At 44.9% G+C, this 20,886-nt stretch overlaps 2 protein-coding genes across 2 annotated transcripts; both read left to right on the forward strand.

The window, feature by feature from the left end:
• Positions 1 to 10,651: 10,651 nt before the first annotated feature.
• LOC306793786 (uncharacterized protein) lies at positions 10,652 to 13,183 on the forward strand (the record flags this gene model as incomplete). The annotated part of the gene is made up of 7 exons (XM_079291552.1): positions 10,652 to 10,774; positions 10,896 to 11,024; positions 11,167 to 11,359; positions 11,595 to 11,719; positions 12,088 to 12,272; positions 12,693 to 12,826; positions 12,951 to 13,183. The coding sequence occupies 7 exons, from the start codon at positions 10,652 to 10,654 to the stop codon at positions 13,181 to 13,183; spliced, it is 1,122 nt and encodes a 373-aa protein (XP_079147678.1).
• Positions 13,184 to 15,687: 2,504 nt separating this feature from the next.
• Positions 15,688 to 20,808, forward strand: cfap206 (cilia and flagella associated protein 206; the record flags this gene model as incomplete). The annotated part of the gene is made up of 12 exons (XM_079290677.1): positions 15,688 to 15,804; positions 16,232 to 16,315; positions 16,530 to 16,620; positions 17,061 to 17,249; positions 17,591 to 17,758; positions 18,234 to 18,448; positions 18,651 to 18,770; positions 18,868 to 19,066; positions 19,541 to 19,681; positions 19,895 to 20,088; positions 20,331 to 20,474; positions 20,587 to 20,808. The coding sequence occupies 12 exons, from the start codon at positions 15,688 to 15,690 to the stop codon at positions 20,806 to 20,808; spliced, it is 1,884 nt and encodes a 627-aa protein (XP_079146803.1).
• Positions 20,809 to 20,886: the final 78 nt, after the last annotated feature.

The following is a 20,886-nucleotide window of genomic DNA, read 5'->3' on the forward strand; positions in this document are numbered from 1 at the left end:
TAAACATTTTATTTTCTAATAACAAACTGCTGGGATTGGGGAGAGAAACCTGATTTATGATTGTATAGAAGTCTATGACAAAATGACTACTTCTCTCTTGATCTATTACCTCAGTAAACATGAGTTTATGTCTCAATCTCTAGTTTCAAGTCTTCAATACAGCATGATGTTCATTTAGTACATTATGGTCCATTTAGAGTCAAACGGACCATAAAGCAGGGGATGCTTTAGGGCGGGGCTACACGGTGATTGACACCTAACAGACTTCTCTACGTCACTCCTCCTCAGTCCAAATATGGTCACTTCTTGTTTATTGGTTGCAAAAAACCAAGATGGTGACGGCCAAAAAGCCAAACTTGAGGCTTCAAAGCAGCAGTCCACACACAAATGTGTGACGTCACGACGGCTACGTCCACTACTTGGACCATGTTGGACTTGCAGCTCTCGTGGGGCCCACTGACTCACAAACTCTCTTTTCCAATTAACATCATTACAAAAGGAAATGTTAAGGGACTTTTTTGAGCATCGCAAACTGTCTTTCTTTTCTAGCGGCACAAGCGGACCGTCCACAGTGTGTACATAATTCAGCCCAAAAAGAAGGAAGCTGTCAAGCTCTTGCTGAAACTCCTGGCGCCGTCAACGTCTCTCACGGCCTCTTTCAAGGTGAGTGAAACGACCCACGCCGTACTCTTTGTGGTTTGTTGACTTCAGGACGTAACGCCGCTCTCTTCTGTTGCAGAAAGTGCTTCTGAAAGAAATCCCAGAGCTCTCCAACTACATTGACCGAAGCCAGCTCACGGCATCGTTGGGCGGCTACCTGGTTTACTGTCACCAGAGCTGGGTGGCCTTCATCAAGGTGATCTTTGCACTCGGTTCATTGACCAGTAGGCGGGAAAGCCCCCTCATTTGCATAATGTAGCAGAAATGCTTTTAAGGAAAATGAATGCATAAATTAACAAAGTTAATGAAAATTAGATGAGTAGATACATATGTGAATTAATACAAACGTAAATAGAATCAATTTGTCACATTTATTTTCACTGATTAATGCTTACATTTGTTTATGTGGTACATTTAATGGCGTCTTGATTTATTTATTCATGAGTTTGGGAGGTGTTCTCCATAGAAAACGTGTAGCAAATGTTAAAAAGCAGCAGATGTTAACAATGCGGCTGTCTTAAGGGGTCAAAAATGTAAAAATGATGACCATCTTAAAATAAATTAATAAAAAAAACATACAGAAGTTATTTTTTTACTTCGATCTAGGACTCGTACTGATCACCCTTAATTTGATTGAAGAGGTTTTTATTTATGTTGGAGAACTAAGACGAAGTTCTTCTCTTTATTTATTTTTTTTAAATAAATCGTGACTACAAACGCAGCCTCACACAGGAACTCAGAGGTTCAGAAAGGCCTTTTTAAAAGCTTGTGCAGTTAAAGTGTTCATACGAGCAAACCTGACGGGGACAAATTGAGATGTGCAGGATAAGAATAGGACAATAATGTGTAAAGAGATCAAAACTGTGATATCTGCATCCTTCTTCTGTATTAACTTGGCACAAACGGCCGACATTATGTTCATAACAGATGATGGTAGTATGCAGTAAATTAGCATCTCTCCGTTCTGGTTGTGAAACGCGTGTTCGGGTATCTGAGTGAATCAAAGCGCGTCTTATGAATCTGTCTTGTGATCGGTCAGAGGGTTTAACACAAAGTAACATTGTGCTGCTGTCCCCGGCAGCGGTTTGTGTTCACACACACACACACACACACACACACACGTTCCGCTGACGTCTGAAGTGGCTCACAAACCCGACTGTTTACGACGCCGCAGCCAAAATATTTATTCCAGCTACGCGTAGTGCTGCTTTGTGATGGAGAGCGTGCTCGGTCTGGAGATGTGTTCATGTGTGAATCCATTCATGAGATCCGTCCAAGCGGCCGGCGTCTATTGTCGTGTTACCTTGGTGACGCTTGAGCAAATGCATCTTGTGGTCGGCGGACCTTATTAGCAAGTGAAAGGAGCCGCCCCCCCCCCCCCCCCCCCCCTCTTCCCATTACATTCATTCATGTTCATCTCGGGCATTTAGCCATGATGACAGTATTCATTAACCATGGCACCTCTCGTCCTATAGGAGACCATTTTAGGATGCAACTACGTCATCTCCACTACATGTAGGTTGAGCGGTTACAGCAACTTCTGTTGCACATAAATCAGAGCAAACTTGCTGATTTATCATAAAATCATCATGAGTAATGCATTAGGATTCAAGGATCATTTATTGTCATTCTGCAACACAGCGATGCACAACGAGATTCATCTGTGATGCAACAAACGCATGATATACAAAACAAACGCAGTAGTACATTCCTCGAACATTTGTATCACGAGGAATGTAAACCGGAGCAACAAAAACAATTCTCTGGGCAGATAATATGTCAGTCATTGTCACATTAAACATGAGAAAAAAGACATTGTCCATCAACTTTGAGCACCATGATGTAAACAGGAATTCCACCGTGAAAACTGGGCATCACCCGTCTTTAACAGTGACTCTCGTCCCGGTGCTGCTCCTCCTTGCAGGAGGTCGACGAGTTTGTTCAGGAGTTCCTGTCTGTGGTCCAGCGGCTGCCCTCGTGCATCGCCACCCTGCAGGCTCTGTCCAGGCTGCCGGCGCCCTCCACCTTCAGCGAGCTCCGACACTTCTGCTCCACCAACGAAGCCAAGTTCCAGCAGCTCAGGAGGTCGGGCTCACTACCGTTTCTCTACTCTACGTTGGTTCAGTAGATGGTCTGATTTTAGACAATGCAGGATAACCACCACTTCACCCAGCTTCATCTCAAAGAAGCTGCTGATCTATTTGATCTCCAGAAATAGTTTCCTTATTTCTATTTCAGCTTTGTGACGGTGAAAAACTTAAAATGCAAATATCTTTGAGTGACTGCAGAACATCCTGGTCACATTTTTGTCATTCTGCATTTGACATATTGTGTGTTGGGACAACCTAAAAAAGATAATCCTGGCATACTAAATGGTATGGTAGTCTGGGTATTGGAACTCCCCCTGTTCTCTGTTTTGGAGCGACGGTGTTCTCAGGAGTTTAGCTGCTTGTATGTGAACATATTGGGAACTTGAATCTCAAACACAAAGCACAACTTCCTTTTAAAGTTAGCAGCCATGTTCACTGAAAATTACGCATGGGGTGCTTCCACACATAACCGGTTTGGTTAAAACAGGTTTGTTAGTGCGGTATGTTTTGGGCTGGTGTGAAAGCTCTTAATCGAACCCTCGTAAGGATCAAACGACCAAACCGAGATTGCCTGAAAGGCGGCTCTCGGTCGCAAGGTGCAGTTCGTTTGTGGTGTGAAAGCAAACGAACAGACTACAGAATTTTATGAAAGCAGATGTGTGATTTTTAGCGTTATTTCAAAAGCTAAACTGCTAACAGATCCATCTGCTGATCGTGAAAAGCTGTTCTGGAAGCGATCTTTTAAAATCACTCGATATGCAGGCGAGGTGATTAACTGTTAAAGGCTGTGTAAACTGCTCGTATCGACACTTTGTTGGTGCATTGAGTCCATTAGAAAGTTTGCTTTTGATCAGACAGTGATAAGCCCAAGTGCCTCCATCATTTGAAGTGTTGATTTGTAAAAATAAATATTATTTCTAAGTGTAGCTAGTTTTCCACACTGCCAACAAGTACGCCATTGTTTAGCTTACATTACCAAAAACAACAAATGATTCATTGTTAGATATTTTCTTTTTCTACACGGCCTTCAAACTAACCCGTGTTGATATCTGGATGCATGTGTTTGGTATTCAGGGCGCTGGGGCTGGATGAGCTGCTGACGCACTGTGAGAGTGTTGTGGAGAAGCTGCGCTACCCGGAGACGGAGCCGTGCTACCGGGCGATGGCCGGCACGGCCCTCTTCACCCGCACCGCCTTCGACATGCTGCAGAACCACTGCAGGTACTGCAGGCAGTTAATCCGCCGCAACAACGCTTCCCACGCATACCGTACAATGTCGCAACCCCGTGTTGCTCAACAGCCAAAGCAACAATTAGTTTCACGAGTCGGGTTTCTGTTGGCTGAAAAGTGTTTGTTCGTCTAAGCAGTCGTAGCTGAGACTTTATGCTAACGGGATGTATGTATGGTAAATTAATTAGGAATTAACCACCTGAACCCCAAAACCTGCCGGCGGGATGGAAAAAGCATGTTTTTCCTTAAACAATCGCCAAAACCACACCGTTCATCACAGCCGAGAGCTCTGAGAACTGTCATCGTTCCAACGGTCCTTGAACACATGTGTTCGGAATGCTTCAGTCTGAAAAAGCAAATGAAACTAAGCTTGAAGTTGTGATATTCCATCATCTACATCTCTCATTTAGAATGTAACTGAAGTAAACCGTCGACTCTAAACAGATCCTGTAAAAAAGATAAAATTCTGAGCTCCTCAGCGCAACTAGGAAGCCATGTTTGATTCGGCTGAGACCAAGTCATGTGACAAAAAGTCAGTGACACTTTCACTGAACTGCTGAGCAGAGAGGAAAGGCTGTAAGTAGAGCTTGTGAATAGCTTAATATGTATCTATGTAGCACATGGAGCCTCCATTTGTTTTTTCCTAACATTGGTTACACTTGTGGCAACTTGGAAACATGTTGTATTAATAGATTCTATTGTGTGCCAACTTTTGTAAAATAAATGATCAAATAAATTCATTTATTTTAGCATGTCTGAAGTGATGACTTGACTGGAAACTGGTTTGCTGAGGCATACAACCATAGTTCTAGTATTTCTATGGCCCCAAATCACAACAGTTTGCTCTGGAAAGTGTTAGTGTTGTAAGAAGTATGAAAGAGCATTTAGACTGTCTTAGTTTTAGACGGTTTCATACCGTATTCGAGTGTCTCTGGGATATATGATTCCTTTTTACTCAAGGCCTTTCCGGGTGCATTCATTTAGATAGTAATGTGTTTTAGCGGGCTGCAAACTGGCATGAATATGAATGTAGTAAATATGAATTGAAGATGTCTTTGTATTTTACAGGATAACTGCTGCTGTGGAGAAAGTGGAGCTGCTGTGGCAGCAGGCCTTCTCTAAGGCTCGTCTCCAGTTACAGGTGTTCCAGCTGCGAGAGGACGCTCTGCAGGTGAGGCTGTGCTTTCACACTTTAGACCAACTGTGGCGCGTTTGCCTCTTTTGGTGTGGTTCATTGGGACCGGTGTGAACGCTGTCGGACTGAACATATGTTAGAAGTGGACGTGGTCATCGTGACGTCACTCATTAGTTTGTGGACTGACGTTTTGAAGCCTCGAGTTTGGCGATCTTCGGCGTGTTCGCTGGTATTGAAAGACTCTTAAGGAGTCAGCTGTTCATTTTCTCCAGAAAGACATTTGTTTTCCTACTCTGCTCCTCTTTTTTTGAGTATAGTGATCGTACCAGTTTGGTAAAAACGTGTCTGTACTCTTCTTAAAACAAAGTCCGCAGCTGTGGTTTTAAATGTCAGACTGCCTCTATGAACCTAAACGTGTTTCCTTCCGTTTCCAGATCACAGAGCAGATCAAAACTCTCCTTCAAGAGAAACTCCAGCCTTACAAAATAGAGATTGCCAAGGATGCTGCGGAGGCCGTGATGTTGGTTTCTGAATTCCAGGCGTCCGTTCACACGCCTGCCATGGTACTGATGAACTGATTTCTTTCGGTTTTTAGACATGTGGCCTCGCTGTCATCCCAGCCTCAATCAGACTGTATTGTGGTTCAGATTTTCACAGTTTAGATTCTGGAAGGTTCAACAAGGATCCTTTAACTGGCCTCAATTTCACAGTGATGCCTCTATATGACCTGCAAAAGCAAACTGGCTATTTCTATACAGTGATGGTGGATATTCTTACTGCTTAACATTGGGGCCGATCCCCCGCGGCATCAAGTTCACCAGAAACTTATTCAGCTCCGACTCCAGCAGGATTAAGCCGTATTGCTGGGCCTGCTGGTGGGAAGGGAGGAACCAGAACCGGGGCGGGCAGACTGTCGGACCTTGCGGCAATTAAATTAGATGGGTTTTTTTTTAAAGGGACTCTGGTGCTGATGGCAACAGTACCGCTGTTGTCCACAGGGACCGCCAGAATCAACACAAAATGAAAGTTCCTTGTAGTAACTTCAGTCTTTTTCCTGATTAGATGTCTAATATCAGTCACTCTCACACTGTCCTATCCCCTATGTCTGAGTTCCTTTTTTGTTAAGTAATGTTCTCTTAACTCCAACCCTCCTCCCCCACCAGGTGCTTGTTCGCTGTGCTGAAGATGTGATCCACACGGTATCGGAGATCCTGCTGTACGACGGTCAGACCAGGGAGCGCTGGGTCCTGGATGTGGAGAGGCTGAAGGAGAAGCTCCGCTCCGCTGTGACCTTCATTCTCCAAACCCTCAGAGCCGTTTCCAGCTACCACCATCACTACAACAAGGCAGGTTCTCAGCCTTTCAGGGCTTTTAAAAGTGGTCGTATCTGTATCTGAAAAGATTGGTTGACTGTCAGAAAATAATCAACCATTTTAATAATTCGTCATTTTCATTATAACTTTAAAAGCAAGGGTGGAAACATTTCATTGTACCTGAATATGACTCCTTCATCCACCTTCCATCTATAATATCATTATTTTTGTTTGCAAAATGGGACTCCAATCTACATTTCGTTGTGCAACCCTGTCATACAATGACAAATACAAACCCTTGTAAGTTAAAGTGTTGCCCCTAAACTGCCCCAAACTGTGTTCCTCTTCCAGGCCAACAGCTGGTACCGTCTGGTCCTCTGTGAGAACGTCCTCCAGCTGCTGCTGTCCGGAGTCGGTGGAGACGGTGTTGCTGGGGGACGGAGGAGCTGGGGGACGATCCCTGCGTGGCGGTACAAGATGTCCACGTTCCTGAAGAAGAATCCCCCTCCAGATACGGAGGAGCTGGTTCATCTGGCCCATCTGTCTAAAGCCATTCTGGATGACGAGGTCCAGGAGGCGGGCGAGCAGATGTCTCATCGGTGAGAGAGAGATTTTTTTTTTTCTGGTACTGTTTCACGACCAGTTTTATGGTCTTTTTAAAATTTATTTTAAATGTTATCTGTTTTTTATTCATCAGGTGCTTGACCCTGAGGAAACTGCTGATGAATTCGGGACCTGTGGCTGTCGGTCACCTCCAGCTGGCCTTACAGTGGCAGTACGAGCTGTTGCGGAGCGGCCGTGTAAACCATTCCTCCGCTAGCGACGCTACCAACGGAGCGACTAAAGGTGTTCAGCACGTCGGTGAAAGTGGTACGGAAGAGGCCCGTCTTCTAGTAACGTCCGCGACGGCTGAGGACAAACCCCCGTCCCTCAGCTCATTCGACTCGGGCTTCGACGGAGCCGTGAGCAGCCAGCCGGAGGCGTGGGGGGGCAGGGAAGGAGCCGTGAGCCAGCCTGAAATCCACAAAGGGATTACCTCCGGTGTTTCAGATTGTGAGGACGGTGGCTCCATGGGGAGCGCCTCCGGGGCCAGCGTCCTGATCGTCCCCAAAGTCACCGTGGATTCCCTCAACCTGGAGATCAAAGTGAAGCGCTCGGCGGCGCTGCCCAACAATCCTTGGCTTAGCTTGCCGGTAGAGGATCTGGGAAACTCGTACACGGTCACCGTCACGCAGAACCCAACGCCGCAGAAGAGAGAGCTGCCATCCCATAATCCCCCCGACCCCCGCACCAGCGCCGACCAGTCCGACAGGTCTCGAGATCAGCCCACACAGACGGAGGCTTTGAGCCACTGGACGATGCACTCGCAAAGCGGTGTGGAGGATCCTGAACTGAGTCCCGTTCGCCACCTCCTCTCCAGCACGATTGCAGATGGACTGGACAAGTCCATCTGCACCACCGAGGGGATTCCTACTCTCCTCTGGGACTCGTATGACCTCCACCACCAGAACGACGATGCTGTGGACGGGTAACGCATCTCATTATAGAATATTTAATCAGTCTGGCTCAGTCTGGCTCAGCCTGTCACTCCTTCAAAAAATTGTTTTGTTATTTTGCTGCTATTGGAATCCCGAAAATGTTCCAAGAAATCCCTGGACGCGGTCAGAGTTCGATGCACTCAAGTTTATTCTTTAAACGAAGAACTGATCTCCGTGCTCTGAACACGGTCTTGTATAGTTCCTCCGTCTGGGGTTAATGCTCCACCGTATGTTCTAAACTCCTCCTTTTGTTGCCCTGGAAATAATGGTGTAATGTTTTTATGATCCCACCCAAGTTTAATGTTTCGAACGGAGTCTCTGGAAAATTCCCAAACTTTCCTGCTCAGGCATGTTTTCCTGACACCGATATTTTCAGGGGTTTCCAGAGTGGATTTAAAAAACTTAAATTCAGTTATCCATTAAAACAAACTGGTTACATGTTAAATCATACTACATTAACACTAGTTCTGTTCTACTGATTTCATAGATGTATGCTTAAAACATGAAATATATATTTGATAGTGCTGACTTACTGTCACAATGAAACGCAAACAGCACTTTTCCTGCTATTTTTTGTTTATTTTTAAAATGTGTTTAATCGTTTCTGCTCAGTGAGATCGATATCTCCCTGAATGACTGGGATGTGAAGGAGCAGCAGGACTTGAGGGCGGTGGAGAAGATCCTGGACAGGGCTGATGAGATACTAGAGGTAGGAGGTGCACCGTTTGAGGAAAGGAGCGGATGATTGCCGGTGTTTTAGGGCTGCAATCATGTGAAATGTCAAATATTAATATCCGATGCCCGTCACAAGTTAAAACAGCCCTTTGAAATGTCTTCCTCCTCAGAAAGAAGAAAAAGTTCTGGCTCAGGAGGCGGTGCTGGACGCCCTGCTGAGGTCGGAGGACGGGCACCGTCAGTGGCCGCCGTGGGACAGTGAGGACCAGCTCGGTGTGGTACGCTTGGTTTGTGTTAATAGATTTTATCAGCTGTGTTCAGCACTTTCCTTTTCCTAATCCCTTGTATTTGCTACGCTCGCTACGTTTCCTAGAGATCAAAGTACTGGACAAAGTGATTCATCACTGAACTGTTTATACAGCCAGCGCAAACCTGCATTCCTCATGCTTCACCTGCTTGTGCTCATTTTTTTAAAGATGTCGTCTAGCGAGCTGGCTGAAGCCGGTGTTCTTGGCCTCGAGGATTACCTTGACCCTGCAGAGTCCGACCACCTCGCTGAGCCCGGATCGGCTGGATCTGCAAGCGAAACTAAGGCTTCTGAAGCGGCCACGGGAGCGTTTGGCAGCAGGCCGGACCTGCTGACGGAGCTGAGGAAAGTCCACATCCTGGAGGGGCTGATCGTGGAGGAGAACCTGAAGATCCAGGAGCTCCGACGCTGCGAAGAAAACCCCGAAGAGGAACTCTCTGTGGGCGAACCTCAGGACACAAACGGGCCGTCAAGTACGAGCAAAGAGAGGGAGGCTTTTCAGCTACAACTGCAAAAGGAGAAAAGGGAGGTGGAGAAGCTCGAGAAGAGTTTGGACAAAGAACGTAAAGCGAAGAAGCACAAGGACGGAGCTAGAAAGGTTGTAAAATGTTCTGTGACGGAGAAGGCTAGAAGTGAGAATAAGGAAGACCGAGCCCTCTGTGATGAGCTTTTATCAGGTAGCTGTAGAGCCCAGAGTTCAACGCCTTCAGTCCAGAATGATTCTCAGGAAACGTGTCAAACTGAAGACGCTCACGCGGGGTCGGGTCCCGATGTTGACGAAGAGCCGACGCCACAAGACTTGGTTCAACCTCCGGATTCCCAGTGTCGAGATGATTGCTCGTTGGCGTTTGATAAAGCCACCGCTGATTTGGAGGAAGCTCCTGAAGAGGAACGTATCTATATGAACACAAAAAATGGTGAAGATGCGTCTTTACTTTCTGGAATGAAGCCAGATGTTGGAGCGTTTGACCCAGGTGGGAACTCGCACCGTCCTCCTGTGCCCGAGCCAAGAAGGGCTCCACTTCCTGTGAACCACGACAACCTCGCTGAACACGAACCGCCTCCTTACACGGCGCTGCAGGATCCAGCTCGGCCCGGTTTTGTGCAACTCGACGCGCTGCTTGAGAATGCAACTCCAGCCGTCGGTCACAGCCGTCTTGTCAATCCAGATGTGAAGGAACACAGTGGCAGCAGCAATAACAACAACCATGTGCTCCCCGACGTACCCGAGTGTTTGCTAGCAACCGATTTTCACCCAGCAGAGGAAGTCCGGACTCCGTCTGCTGCAGATGAGCAGACTGCGCCCCAGCTGCCTCCTGACCGGCCTCTGGAGTTTGACCCCGGTGGAAGAGATGAGCGGGACGAAGGCTTTGCTGATGGTGTTCAGAGCTCCGAGGCCATGCGGATGTCAGGCTCTGGGTCACCTGGGATTCAGGCCCAGCTTAATGTCGACATGAGAGAGGTACACCATCTACTGTAATACTGCAGGCTGGCCACTTTTTAACGTGGTTAGCTTAGCATAAAGACTGGACGAATTTAATCCTTGACATTTGATTGGACCGCTAAAGTGGGCTTCCTTCAAAGTGATTAACACTGTTAAGAACCAGATTGTGCATAAAGGAAAAATGACCAAACATTGCAGAGCACCGGCTGCTTTATTGTTCATTTGATTCAAATAGATATTTTTCTTAATGTGCTTGCAGATGACAGATTTCAAGACCCCCGTAGTCCTGGATACGGGGTCTGGTTTGATGAAGGCAGGATTTGCAGATCAAGACCTCCCAAACATTATATTCCCAACAATTATTGGAATGCCAAAATATGAGGTACGGGCATTTACTTAAAGTATTTCTTCTTATATTCTCTGTAAAAGAGAATGCATTCGAATAGTGATGTGGCTTTGACTCAGCCAGCCTTTTTATGATCAATGGTTTTGTCTTTTTGCAGGAAATAATGAATTGCAACCTTGAAAGGGAGATCTACGTTGGACATGAAGCCCAACACATGAGAGGAGTCCTGGCTCTGAAGCATCCCATTAAGAACGGGATCATTCGTAACTGGGATGAAATGGAAAAGGTAACGAGAGTAGTGATGCACAGGCCTGATATCACAGCACTGAGTGTTTCTATGAAAAGGATGCTTGGATTGGCATCTGGAGGACCAGAATGAATGGGTTTGTGACCTGGACTTTCTGAACTGTTTTGTGTTTTTTTTTAAGATTTGGCATCACACGTTCCAGCAGCTGGGCGTGGAGCCAGAAGACCACCCTGTCCTGCTGACCGAGGCGGCCATGAACCCCTTGCAGAACCGTCAGCGCATGGTGGAGATCATGTTCGAGTGTTTCAACGTTCCCTTCACCTACGTGGCCATGCAGGCGGTGCTGGCACTTTACGCTGCCGGGAGGTCGACTGGTAATTTGGCTAATTGACGAGTCTATTTATGCATTTCACGTACGCATTATGTTGGATAGATTTGCCTGGATGAATACTTAATAAACCATCAATTACTAATGTGTGATTTCATGAAGAGGACTTAATACTGTCGTGGACTTCAGGCTCCTCTTGGCATGTTTAAACAGCTGTTTTAAAGCCATATTTTCCTTCTCGGATCAAAAAGAAACTGAGGATTTCTTTGTTTTGGTTGAAGGTGTGGTGTTTGACTCTGGAGACGGAGTGAGCCACAGTGTGCCTGTGTTTGAGGGATACTGTCTACCTCATGCCGTGCAGCGCTTCCCTCTGGCTGGTGCCGACGTTACACTGCATCTGAAGAAGGTATTCACTCGCTTTCTCTTGTTTGTTCGTTACACAATTCATGGTCAGTGATGTCGATGGATGACTCATCTAACGGGTGGAGAGAGTGGACCGCCGGGGCTTAGACGAGACGGTCTTGGGTCGTGCTTCGATAAATAATATTGCATTAATAATCACGACAACAAAAGCTATAATTACACTAATAACTAATCTCAGAATGCTTTTACGTGAAAAGCAATTGATGTTAAATAAGTGGGTAAGCCTTCAGGCGAGCAAACTAAGTGAATTCAGGTGACTGGTGTTAGGATATTCATGATGGCGTGTTCTGCTGCTGTGTGGTGCAAGCTGAACTGTAGGAGTGACCGTTATTGGTGTGCCTGTGCTGAAAGCTTCTGCAGGAACAAGGGGTGTGCATGCGCACCACGGCGGAGATGGAGATAGTGAGGGAGATGAAGGAGCGCTGCTGCTGTGTGGCCGTCGACTATGAAGCCGAGCTGAGTCGCGGGTCCTGCAGAGAGATGCATTACACCATGCCAGACGGGCAGATCGTCACACTCGGCCCGGAGAGGTTCAGGTAACCGTCTGCACATCGTGTCCTGCTTCACTGAGTGGGGTCCGAAAGGAAGTCAATATTAACACTGGACATGTGAGAACTTTGTTCTTGCTTTGCTTTGACATCTCATTAGCCGTTAGGATGGGAAACGACCAGATGGTTCTGCCGAGTGACGCCAAAGTGGAAGTGTCTTAAAATGTTTCTCTAGTGTCCACCAGGGGGCGACTCCTCTGGTTGTATAGAAGTCTATGAGAAAATGACTCTACTTCTCTCTTGATTTATTACCTCAGTAAACATGAGTTTATGTCTCAATCTCTAGTTTCAAGTGTTCTTCAATACAGCATGATGTTCATTGAGTAAATTATGGTCCATTTAGGGTCAAATAGACCTATTTGAGTAGGCTGTTTATAAGAGAGGTCTACCACTTCCTCGTTCATGCAGGGCCCCTGAGATTCTCTTTAAACCCGAGCTGATTGGACGGGACCATTACGGGATGCACGAGAGCGTCTTTAAGTCCATCCTCAGCGCAGACATCGACCTGCGGCGCTGCTTCCTGGGAAACATCGTGCTGTCGGGTAACCGTTGTTTTGTTCCGGTGTTACACAACAGTCACAAGGGCTCAAAGATGAACTCAAACTCATCTTTCCAGGTAACCTCTACTGACTGGAATAACATTGTTTTTTCTGTCTCTTTCTGAAGGCGGGAACACTCTGCTGCCGGGCCTGCCGGAGCGGCTCCAGGCTGAAATCAAAGGACTGCTTCCCGCCGACATGGGGAAGAGCGTTCGCGTCACCAGCCCCGAGGACAGAGACTTCTCTGTGTGGCGCGGCGGAGCGGTGCTCGCCAACCTGCCCACCTTCAGCGCCGCCTGGATCAGTCAGGAGGAATACGAGGAGCACGGGCCGCAGATCGTCTTCAGGAAGTGCTTCTGAGACGGACCGCCGTGTAACGTACCATCTGTTATTTTACAAATGCAATGTATATATGTATATAATACAGTGCCATGGATTGGTATGAGCCATTATACGCCCTTTTTATATGTTAGTCTCTTTCTGGATTGAGTTTTCTGTGGAGTCGGTTTAACCCTCGTCATCAGTGAGTTTTATCGACTGAGGTCCACCAACATGGCACAGATGAAAGTAATGTTTACGTCCATGAAATTCCTGTCAGTCGATGTCGTCGTCCCTCAAGAACCTGTTTTCTAATGTGTCATAAGTTTCCCATTTTGGGAAAGTATTTCTGTCTGGAGAATTTAAGTGCATGTTCGTGGTTTGAGGGAGTAGATTTGAAGCTGGCCTTTAATCGACGTCTGGCACCTTTGTTTCTAGATTAAGCCCATAAAGAGACTCCAAATTATATATTAATCTAATATCAAATTACGATGTATTTATACAACGATTTAAAGTAAATTAGTTTTTTATGTGACCGACATGGTGAAAGTTGCATTCATGTTGAAGTTTGGATCTGTGCAGTGTTCACAGCTATGACTTCGTTTTTATTATAGCAGCATTAAATAATTTGATGGATTAGTGCCACTGTTAGGAAAAATAGTAATTATATTTTTCAATAATTTTCCTCTCACAAGAAATTGTGAAAAATAGTTTATTTTTATTTCCTTACAGAATGTTTTGTGATTTTGGTTTTCTCATTTCTTCTTTTTTTGCAAACTTGCACCTTTTTATTTTTTATTTTTTTTTATTCTCCATCTCTTTTGTATATAACTCTAATTTTTCCTCTCAGTGGCCCCAATACTCATGACATATCCAAAAGCAAAAATATGATTCTACCTGAATGTTTGCTGTTGCTGCAGTGATGTGAACTGGAGGAGAAAATGTGTGTTCTTGTGATACGAAGTTTGTGTTCTCAAAAACAGCCGAGTCATGTGTTCGCTAATTGTTATTAAACATGTTGATCCTCTACTTGAGTGAACTTTTGGTTTTGGGAAGGTTAGTGTGTAGCTGGTAATGATGAAGAGCAAGTCCCTGGAGAACCATGTGAAGTATTGGTCTGGTATTGCCTTTCAGTCTGTTGAATAAGCAGGTGATGTTCAATGCTACTGTTGGTAAAGTTTGTCTATTTTCTGAAGTTGAAGTTTATTTTCTATTTGAGTGCAGTGTCTTGCCACGAATTATTTTCTTTCTGATCTGAGAGCATTGTTTGTGTATTTTTGACACTTTCACAGTAGTGTTGACATTATTGAAAGGTGTTCCAATTGTGCCAGAAGTGCTGCATTTATCTCAATACTATTGATTCTGAAAACCCACTTTGCCAACCCTGTATATTTATATTTAATCTAATTAGTTTGACTGTTTCTCTGTTTTGCATGCTGTTTTGTTGCATGTCCTCTTTTAGGTGCATGGTTTTTCTTTTGGCTTTTTGTGAACTGCTTCCCTAAAGGCATGTGACCTGAAGTTCAGCTCTTAAGTGGATCAACATGAAATGTGACCGGGATCTCTACTTCTGCCTCTACACAATTCTCTGAACTGCACAGTGTACCTTGTTTCCTGGGTCTCTGGGCGTCCTCCTCCTAAACGTACTGTAACAGTCTGAACTGAATCTAGCAATGTTTCACCCAAACCATGATATTTTTGTCATGTCTGTTTTTACAATAAATATTTTAATCATCATTCTTTTGCGTTGTTCCTTTTTTGTACAACAGGCACACACCTTGCCGTACGTCCTGGGGATAAAACACACGGTTCTGTTACAGTATTTCACTGTAGCAGCTGAAGTAAATATATGGGATGTTTCTACCAGTGCTGTTTTATGCATTTAATGTCAGACATTGCACATAATGTTCAAGCGTTCCTCATTTACTGCAATACCCTAAGTCAAATGTTTTTTTTAATGTTCAGTTGAAAAATAATTGAATAAAATGGGATTACTACGAACTAATTCAAACGCATATATATATTAAATCGATGTATGCAAAAGAGCATTAATACCTTTACCCTATTTATTGCCAGTACAGTTTAACACTTGATCAATGTTGAACTGTTTGGCAGATTTACTGTGATTATTTATTTTTTACTTTTTATGCACGAGGATTCCAATGAAGTAAAGTGTCTGAAATACATAATCCTACTGCCAAGAATGTCCATTACTTCTGTTTGTTTACTAGAAGTCATTATTAAAATCATATTCTGATAAATAATTCGCACCTCTTGAAACGACAGAAACTGAGCGTTAGTACTTCAATAATCTATTTCACAGTTGTATACACTCCACGTGTCCCAGTTTATTTTCTGACCGGAAGTAAACATGGACCCAACGGTCTACAGCGCGCTCTACGGACTCGTCATACGTCCCTCAGTATTGCGCACGCACTCAAGGTTACTGTGACGACCAGTTATCAACAGACTGTTGACGTAGCTAGCGCAGCAGTTATCGGTAACAACTAAGTGTGACCCTTTTAGCTGTCAGATAAATTGCTTAAATGTCGGTGGAGATGTCCAGAGCGCGCGCAAGCGTGATTAAGAACATTATTGGTGAAATAGTGCAGCAGTGCGCACTGAGAGGACACGTGGTGACGGACACTTTGGTGGCTTTCATGGTCAGTGAAGCTCGTTAAGGTTACAACTCTGTTTCATTTGAGTGATAATACAGGCAAGACTACTTATTGGGTGTAAAATATTCAACTATCCCTCTGGAAACCTCAGCTTGATGAGTGACTCCGAGCTCTGTTTTATAAACTGCTTTAAGATATGTAATATGTATATCATATATAATCCTTTATTAGTCCTGCAGTGGAGAAATGTACAGGATTACATGCAGCAAAGTGCAAACAAGAGACCTAGTAAAAAAACAAGATCAAAACAAGTAATAAAACAATAAAGAACATTAAAAAAGTAAATAACTAAAATATATATACAGACAGAATTATTGTAGTATTGCACAGTGTATTTATATTGCAGATTTCTTTGTGTGCAATAAATACTCTACAGCTTGTATGTATGTGTTTCCTCTCTTAATGTTCTCAGGTGAAAGCTGTGGTGCTGGACCCAAGAAATGGGTTTCATGTTGATCGAACACTGACGAAACAAGACGTCCAGAAACTGGAAGAGGTGTGTTACTTGATTCATTTAGTTTAACCCCCAACCTCCATGATGTAATAGAAATGAATGAGATTATTTATTCAAGTTTCTATGATCGTGTCTTTTATATTCGAAAGTGTGTTGACATTCATTTTGATGTCGTTAGACACTGTTTGAGTACTGACCTGCAAGAGCACACCTGTTTGTTTATTTTCCGAATCTCCCTCTGCCATGTTTCCTGCAGCTGTGTCTGGATAAAGTGATGGACCAGTGCAGCCCGTCCCGTGACACGATCAAGATGCAGGCGTATTTTGATATGAATTACACCTCCCGACGTAAGCGTTGTATGAAATGACAAACCCTCTGTTTCCATAATAAACCGAATTCTCTTTTGCATGAAATCCAAATGGATTAGATGTATTCTCTTTATGAATGTAGTTTTTGATGCATAGTTTGGCCAATTTGAGGGCTGCAGCTCAAGATTATTTTCATTATTTACGATCTTTATCAATTCATCTGTCAGTGTTTTGTTTGATATGTGACAGAAGAACAGCAAACCTTCACATTGTAGAAACTAAAATCAGACAATATTCTGACATTTGGATCGATATATGACCAACAATTAATTCACAATCAAAATAGTTTTTAGAATCAATTTAGAATGTTTAAAGGACTGCATATTTTAACACAAAAACATTTAAAGGAAGAGAAATTCAAATTCCCATTCGTTTATAATGTGAATATCATGACTAAGCAGCTACTTGTGTTTGTGCAGGTGAGTTTCTTGAGGAAATCCACCGCGTGGCGGAGTCGAGGCCGAGTGCGGTGAGCAGAGAGATCACTGACAGCAGAGTGAAAACACGGGAGGAATCGGACGCTTTGTACCGTAAAATCATCACCTACGTCCAGCTGCGGTCCGGCATGGGCTCGCCTACGGACGACAGCGCTTTGCATGAGGCTGCAGGTTTCACTTTAACTTATTCTTTCAGCTTCTGGGGAACTACAGTCCGTAACAGTACAGGATGAAGGGCAGTGCCATCCATCAAAAAAAACATACAAATGAAGTGTCAGTGCCCCAGACAGCACGAGTTTTCTCTCAGCTTTGAATCATGCGTTGCTTTGTAGATAATTATGGGGGCTTGATGTTAAAATGTTGAGCCACTTCACTTACGTTTACCGGCTTCTCAACATACCATGAACCCAACTTCAGACTTATTTGGATGCAGCAACTTGCATAAAAGAAGACAAAAGTAAATTATGCACCAGCTGTATCCCGACTCTTGGCTTCTGGTCCTCTTGTCCCAGCGGCCCTGCAGAGCGTCTTCCCTCAGACTGAACTGGGAGCCTTCACGGTGCTCTTACAGAGGGACAAGGAGCAGCAGCTCAACGAGCTCACCATGGTCGTCACAGGGCTCCGACTCTTCTACAAAGCCGGCAAGAAGGGAGGCCAGGAGACTGACCCCCGTGAACTAAGTACAGTAATCCAGGCCACTGACGGAGAAACAAACATCTTACATTACAGACAATGTGCCTTTTGCAAATCTGACAGATAAGGTGCTGAGCAGAATATTTACATTCAGGCTTCTGCAAGGTTTTATGTCATAAATACCATCTTCTGAGTAAAGTGGGGCTGGCTGGTTCAGGGAAGAATGTCTCACTCCTGCTAGCTGAGCAGGTATGAACGTGGCAAGATTAGCAGCATTCAGTGGAGAGTTCGCTGACATCCATTCGAGGATTTCTGGGAATTGAGGTTCAAATCTGAGGTGCAAACAGTTGCCTCTCTGCCTCCAACTACACAGATTTAGGTTTAGTTTGTCCAGAGAAGTGTTTATTTAACCGAGAGTGAAAGCTTTTCATTTTGTATCTTGAACAACATCCTCAGACTTCTTCACAATGATCAATACTGCATTTAGTAATTATGGTACTTCCTTTTCCATTCTCTCCACAGTGCCTGCGCTTCTCAACGAAGCCCTTCCAGTCACCAGTAGAAGCGTTGAAAACGAGCTGAGTGAATCACAGACTGCGGCGTGGAAATACACCGCTGTGCTGGAGAAGCTAGCGGACCGCGACAGTCGGCCTGGAGGACGGGACGTGCCCGTTGTCCTGCTCAAACAGGCGCTCTACAACCGCAGGCAGCACGAAGTGTTCCTCAAAATGTTACTGGTGAGGTAACAGCGTTACGGTTTGTGTCAATGCGGTATTTTCATGTAGCTTACATCTATTACTAATATAATGTGAGTTTAGAGGATGAGGAACACCTATTTTTGCAGCTCATTGAGCATAGAAGGCAGGTGAATTCATGTTTTATGTCTCCGAGTGAAATGTATGTTGAAGAATAACCATGTTGTTTTCCCTTTACCACCAGTCTGATGCATGTTTATGTGCCAAGCATGTTGAGATCCTGCAGACTGAGCTCTCATCACAGATGAAGCTGCTGAAAGAAACGGTGAAATCACAGACGGCTGTACTGACTGCAAAGGTTTTTGTAAGTGTCTTGGTCCCGTCTGTTATTTTGCTCTTGTTATTCTGTTCTGCTTTGTTTTAAAGGAATGCTTTTATTTGAGCCTCATGTTGTCTTTCAGCCGCTGTTCAAGTCGCTGTCACAGCTGTGGTCTGGACTTCAGGATGAGGCCGAGCTGCTGAACATCCTCAGCAACATCATGCACAACCTGCAGCCCTTTGTTGCCTCTCAGGCCAACATGTTTTCTGAGGCGTATTTGGACGGCCTGCTGGAGGCGTCCGAGGTGAAGACAGACGACCAGAGAATGGCCGAGTCCTCAGGTATGGAAGCAGTTCGTGTGTAAAGTTTATTCTCTCCGTGGGAAAGCAGGCGCGAGGTGTGCGCTGCAGCCGCTAAACAATGCAACGTAATCCTTTCAGGCCTCACCGCCAATGTACGTCCACTGAAAGTTAGTTGTTGCCACTGACAGGCTCAGATTGTTTTTTGTGTCTGACAGCATTATGGTAGGAACCCTACAGAGATAGAAACATTTTTATTTACCTCTCGCGACCCAAGTCTCGCTCAAGGAGAAGTCTCCTTCTGAGATCCAGAAAGACGTGAAACGTGAGTGAGAGTTGGAGAGAAGAGTACCGGGAATTAGTTTGTGTTGTTAACAGGACAGAAAGTGTAGCTCGGTGCCCTCTAACGAGATTTTAGAACGAGACTTCCCCTTGAGCGAGACTTCGCTAGACACAACAACAAACAGAATGGGTTTCCATTTAAAGGTGGTTGTTTTGCTTCATGACGCCTTCCAGATGAGTCTGTCGTTCCGGCTGAGATGAAGACGCAGGAATGGCTCCTGCCTGAAACAACGGCCGGTTTCAGTGAGCTGCCACTGCAGTATAACGGAGTCTGTGGCTACACGCTTGTGGACAGAGATGGGCTTCTACTCCCAGGTACTGTTCTCATGACCCACCAAACAACTCGGTTCAGTGTGAAGCAGCAGCAATTCTACTCCTTGTGTTTCGGACACATTTGCCAATTCTTATCCTTGTATGTGTAAAATGTCATGGTAACATTGTTTATTCCCTCTAATCGTTTTCTATATATATATATATATATATATATACACAATATATTCTGTATGAAGAGCATCCTCAATGTTGCAGGTAATCCACACATCGGAGTCCTTCAACACAAGGAGAAGCTCTATGTTTTTAGCTCCAAAGAGGCTGCCCTGAAGTTTGCTTCCAGTCCAGACGACTTCATCGCAGAGGTCGCAGAGAAAGCCGAGCACTCCCCTGAACTCATCCAGCTCCTCAAACTGCACCAACAGTTGCCCTGCGTCAGTCCTTACTCCGAGGTGAGCATCGAGTATCCTCAAAGTACACAGTCCCGTAGTTAGGACACCTATGAAAGCGCTCGCTCAGAGTACTATTCATTCTGCTACATGTCGGGTTTGAAATGCTTTACTTTATTTATTTCGACTTCATTATTCATGTAGTTTGTTCCTACGTCTGGTGGTAGTATAGACGATACTGTGGCTGACAGCATTGCGCGCTGACTTCACTGGGAGTTTGAGTTGTTGCCGTGTGGTTTTTGCAGATTCAGCCAGGAGAGAGTTTACTGGCGAAGCCCGTCACCAGGTGTGAGAGCGGCACACAGACGGACGTCCACCCGGTGGAGACAAACATCGTCAAGTCATACGAGTGGAACGAGTGGGAGCTGCGGAGAAAAGCTATCAAACTGGTGAGCCAGAATTCACCACCTGCAATTCTTTGTCATGCGAATGTTAAGTTTTTGGGAAGATGTTAAGGTTAAAAGAAACGCAGCAATATATATGTTTATGTCATAATTCTAGGCTAATCTCAGGACCAAAGTGACGCACTCGGTGCAGACGGATATGAGCCACATGAGGCGGGAAAACGTCTCTCAGACCTGGCTGCCCAAGAACGCGGCCTGTCAGAGCAAGCGAGACGGCGAGAGCAACGTGTCCAAACCTCAGGTCTACCTGGCTGGTCTGAGGGGACAAAGAGACGGACGCGTGGTCAAAACAGACCTGACCAGGCCTGTGGATGAATGATTATGCACGCAACTTTATGGAACACAAAAGCAGGGGCAGTTAAAATCTTTCCTCTCATGCGTTTAGTACATATGTACG

Source organism: Melanostigma gelatinosum (assembly GCF_949748355.1).
Source record: "Melanostigma gelatinosum genome assembly, chromosome: 19".
Taxonomy (NCBI): Eukaryota; Metazoa; Chordata; class Actinopteri; order Perciformes; family Zoarcidae; genus Melanostigma; species Melanostigma gelatinosum.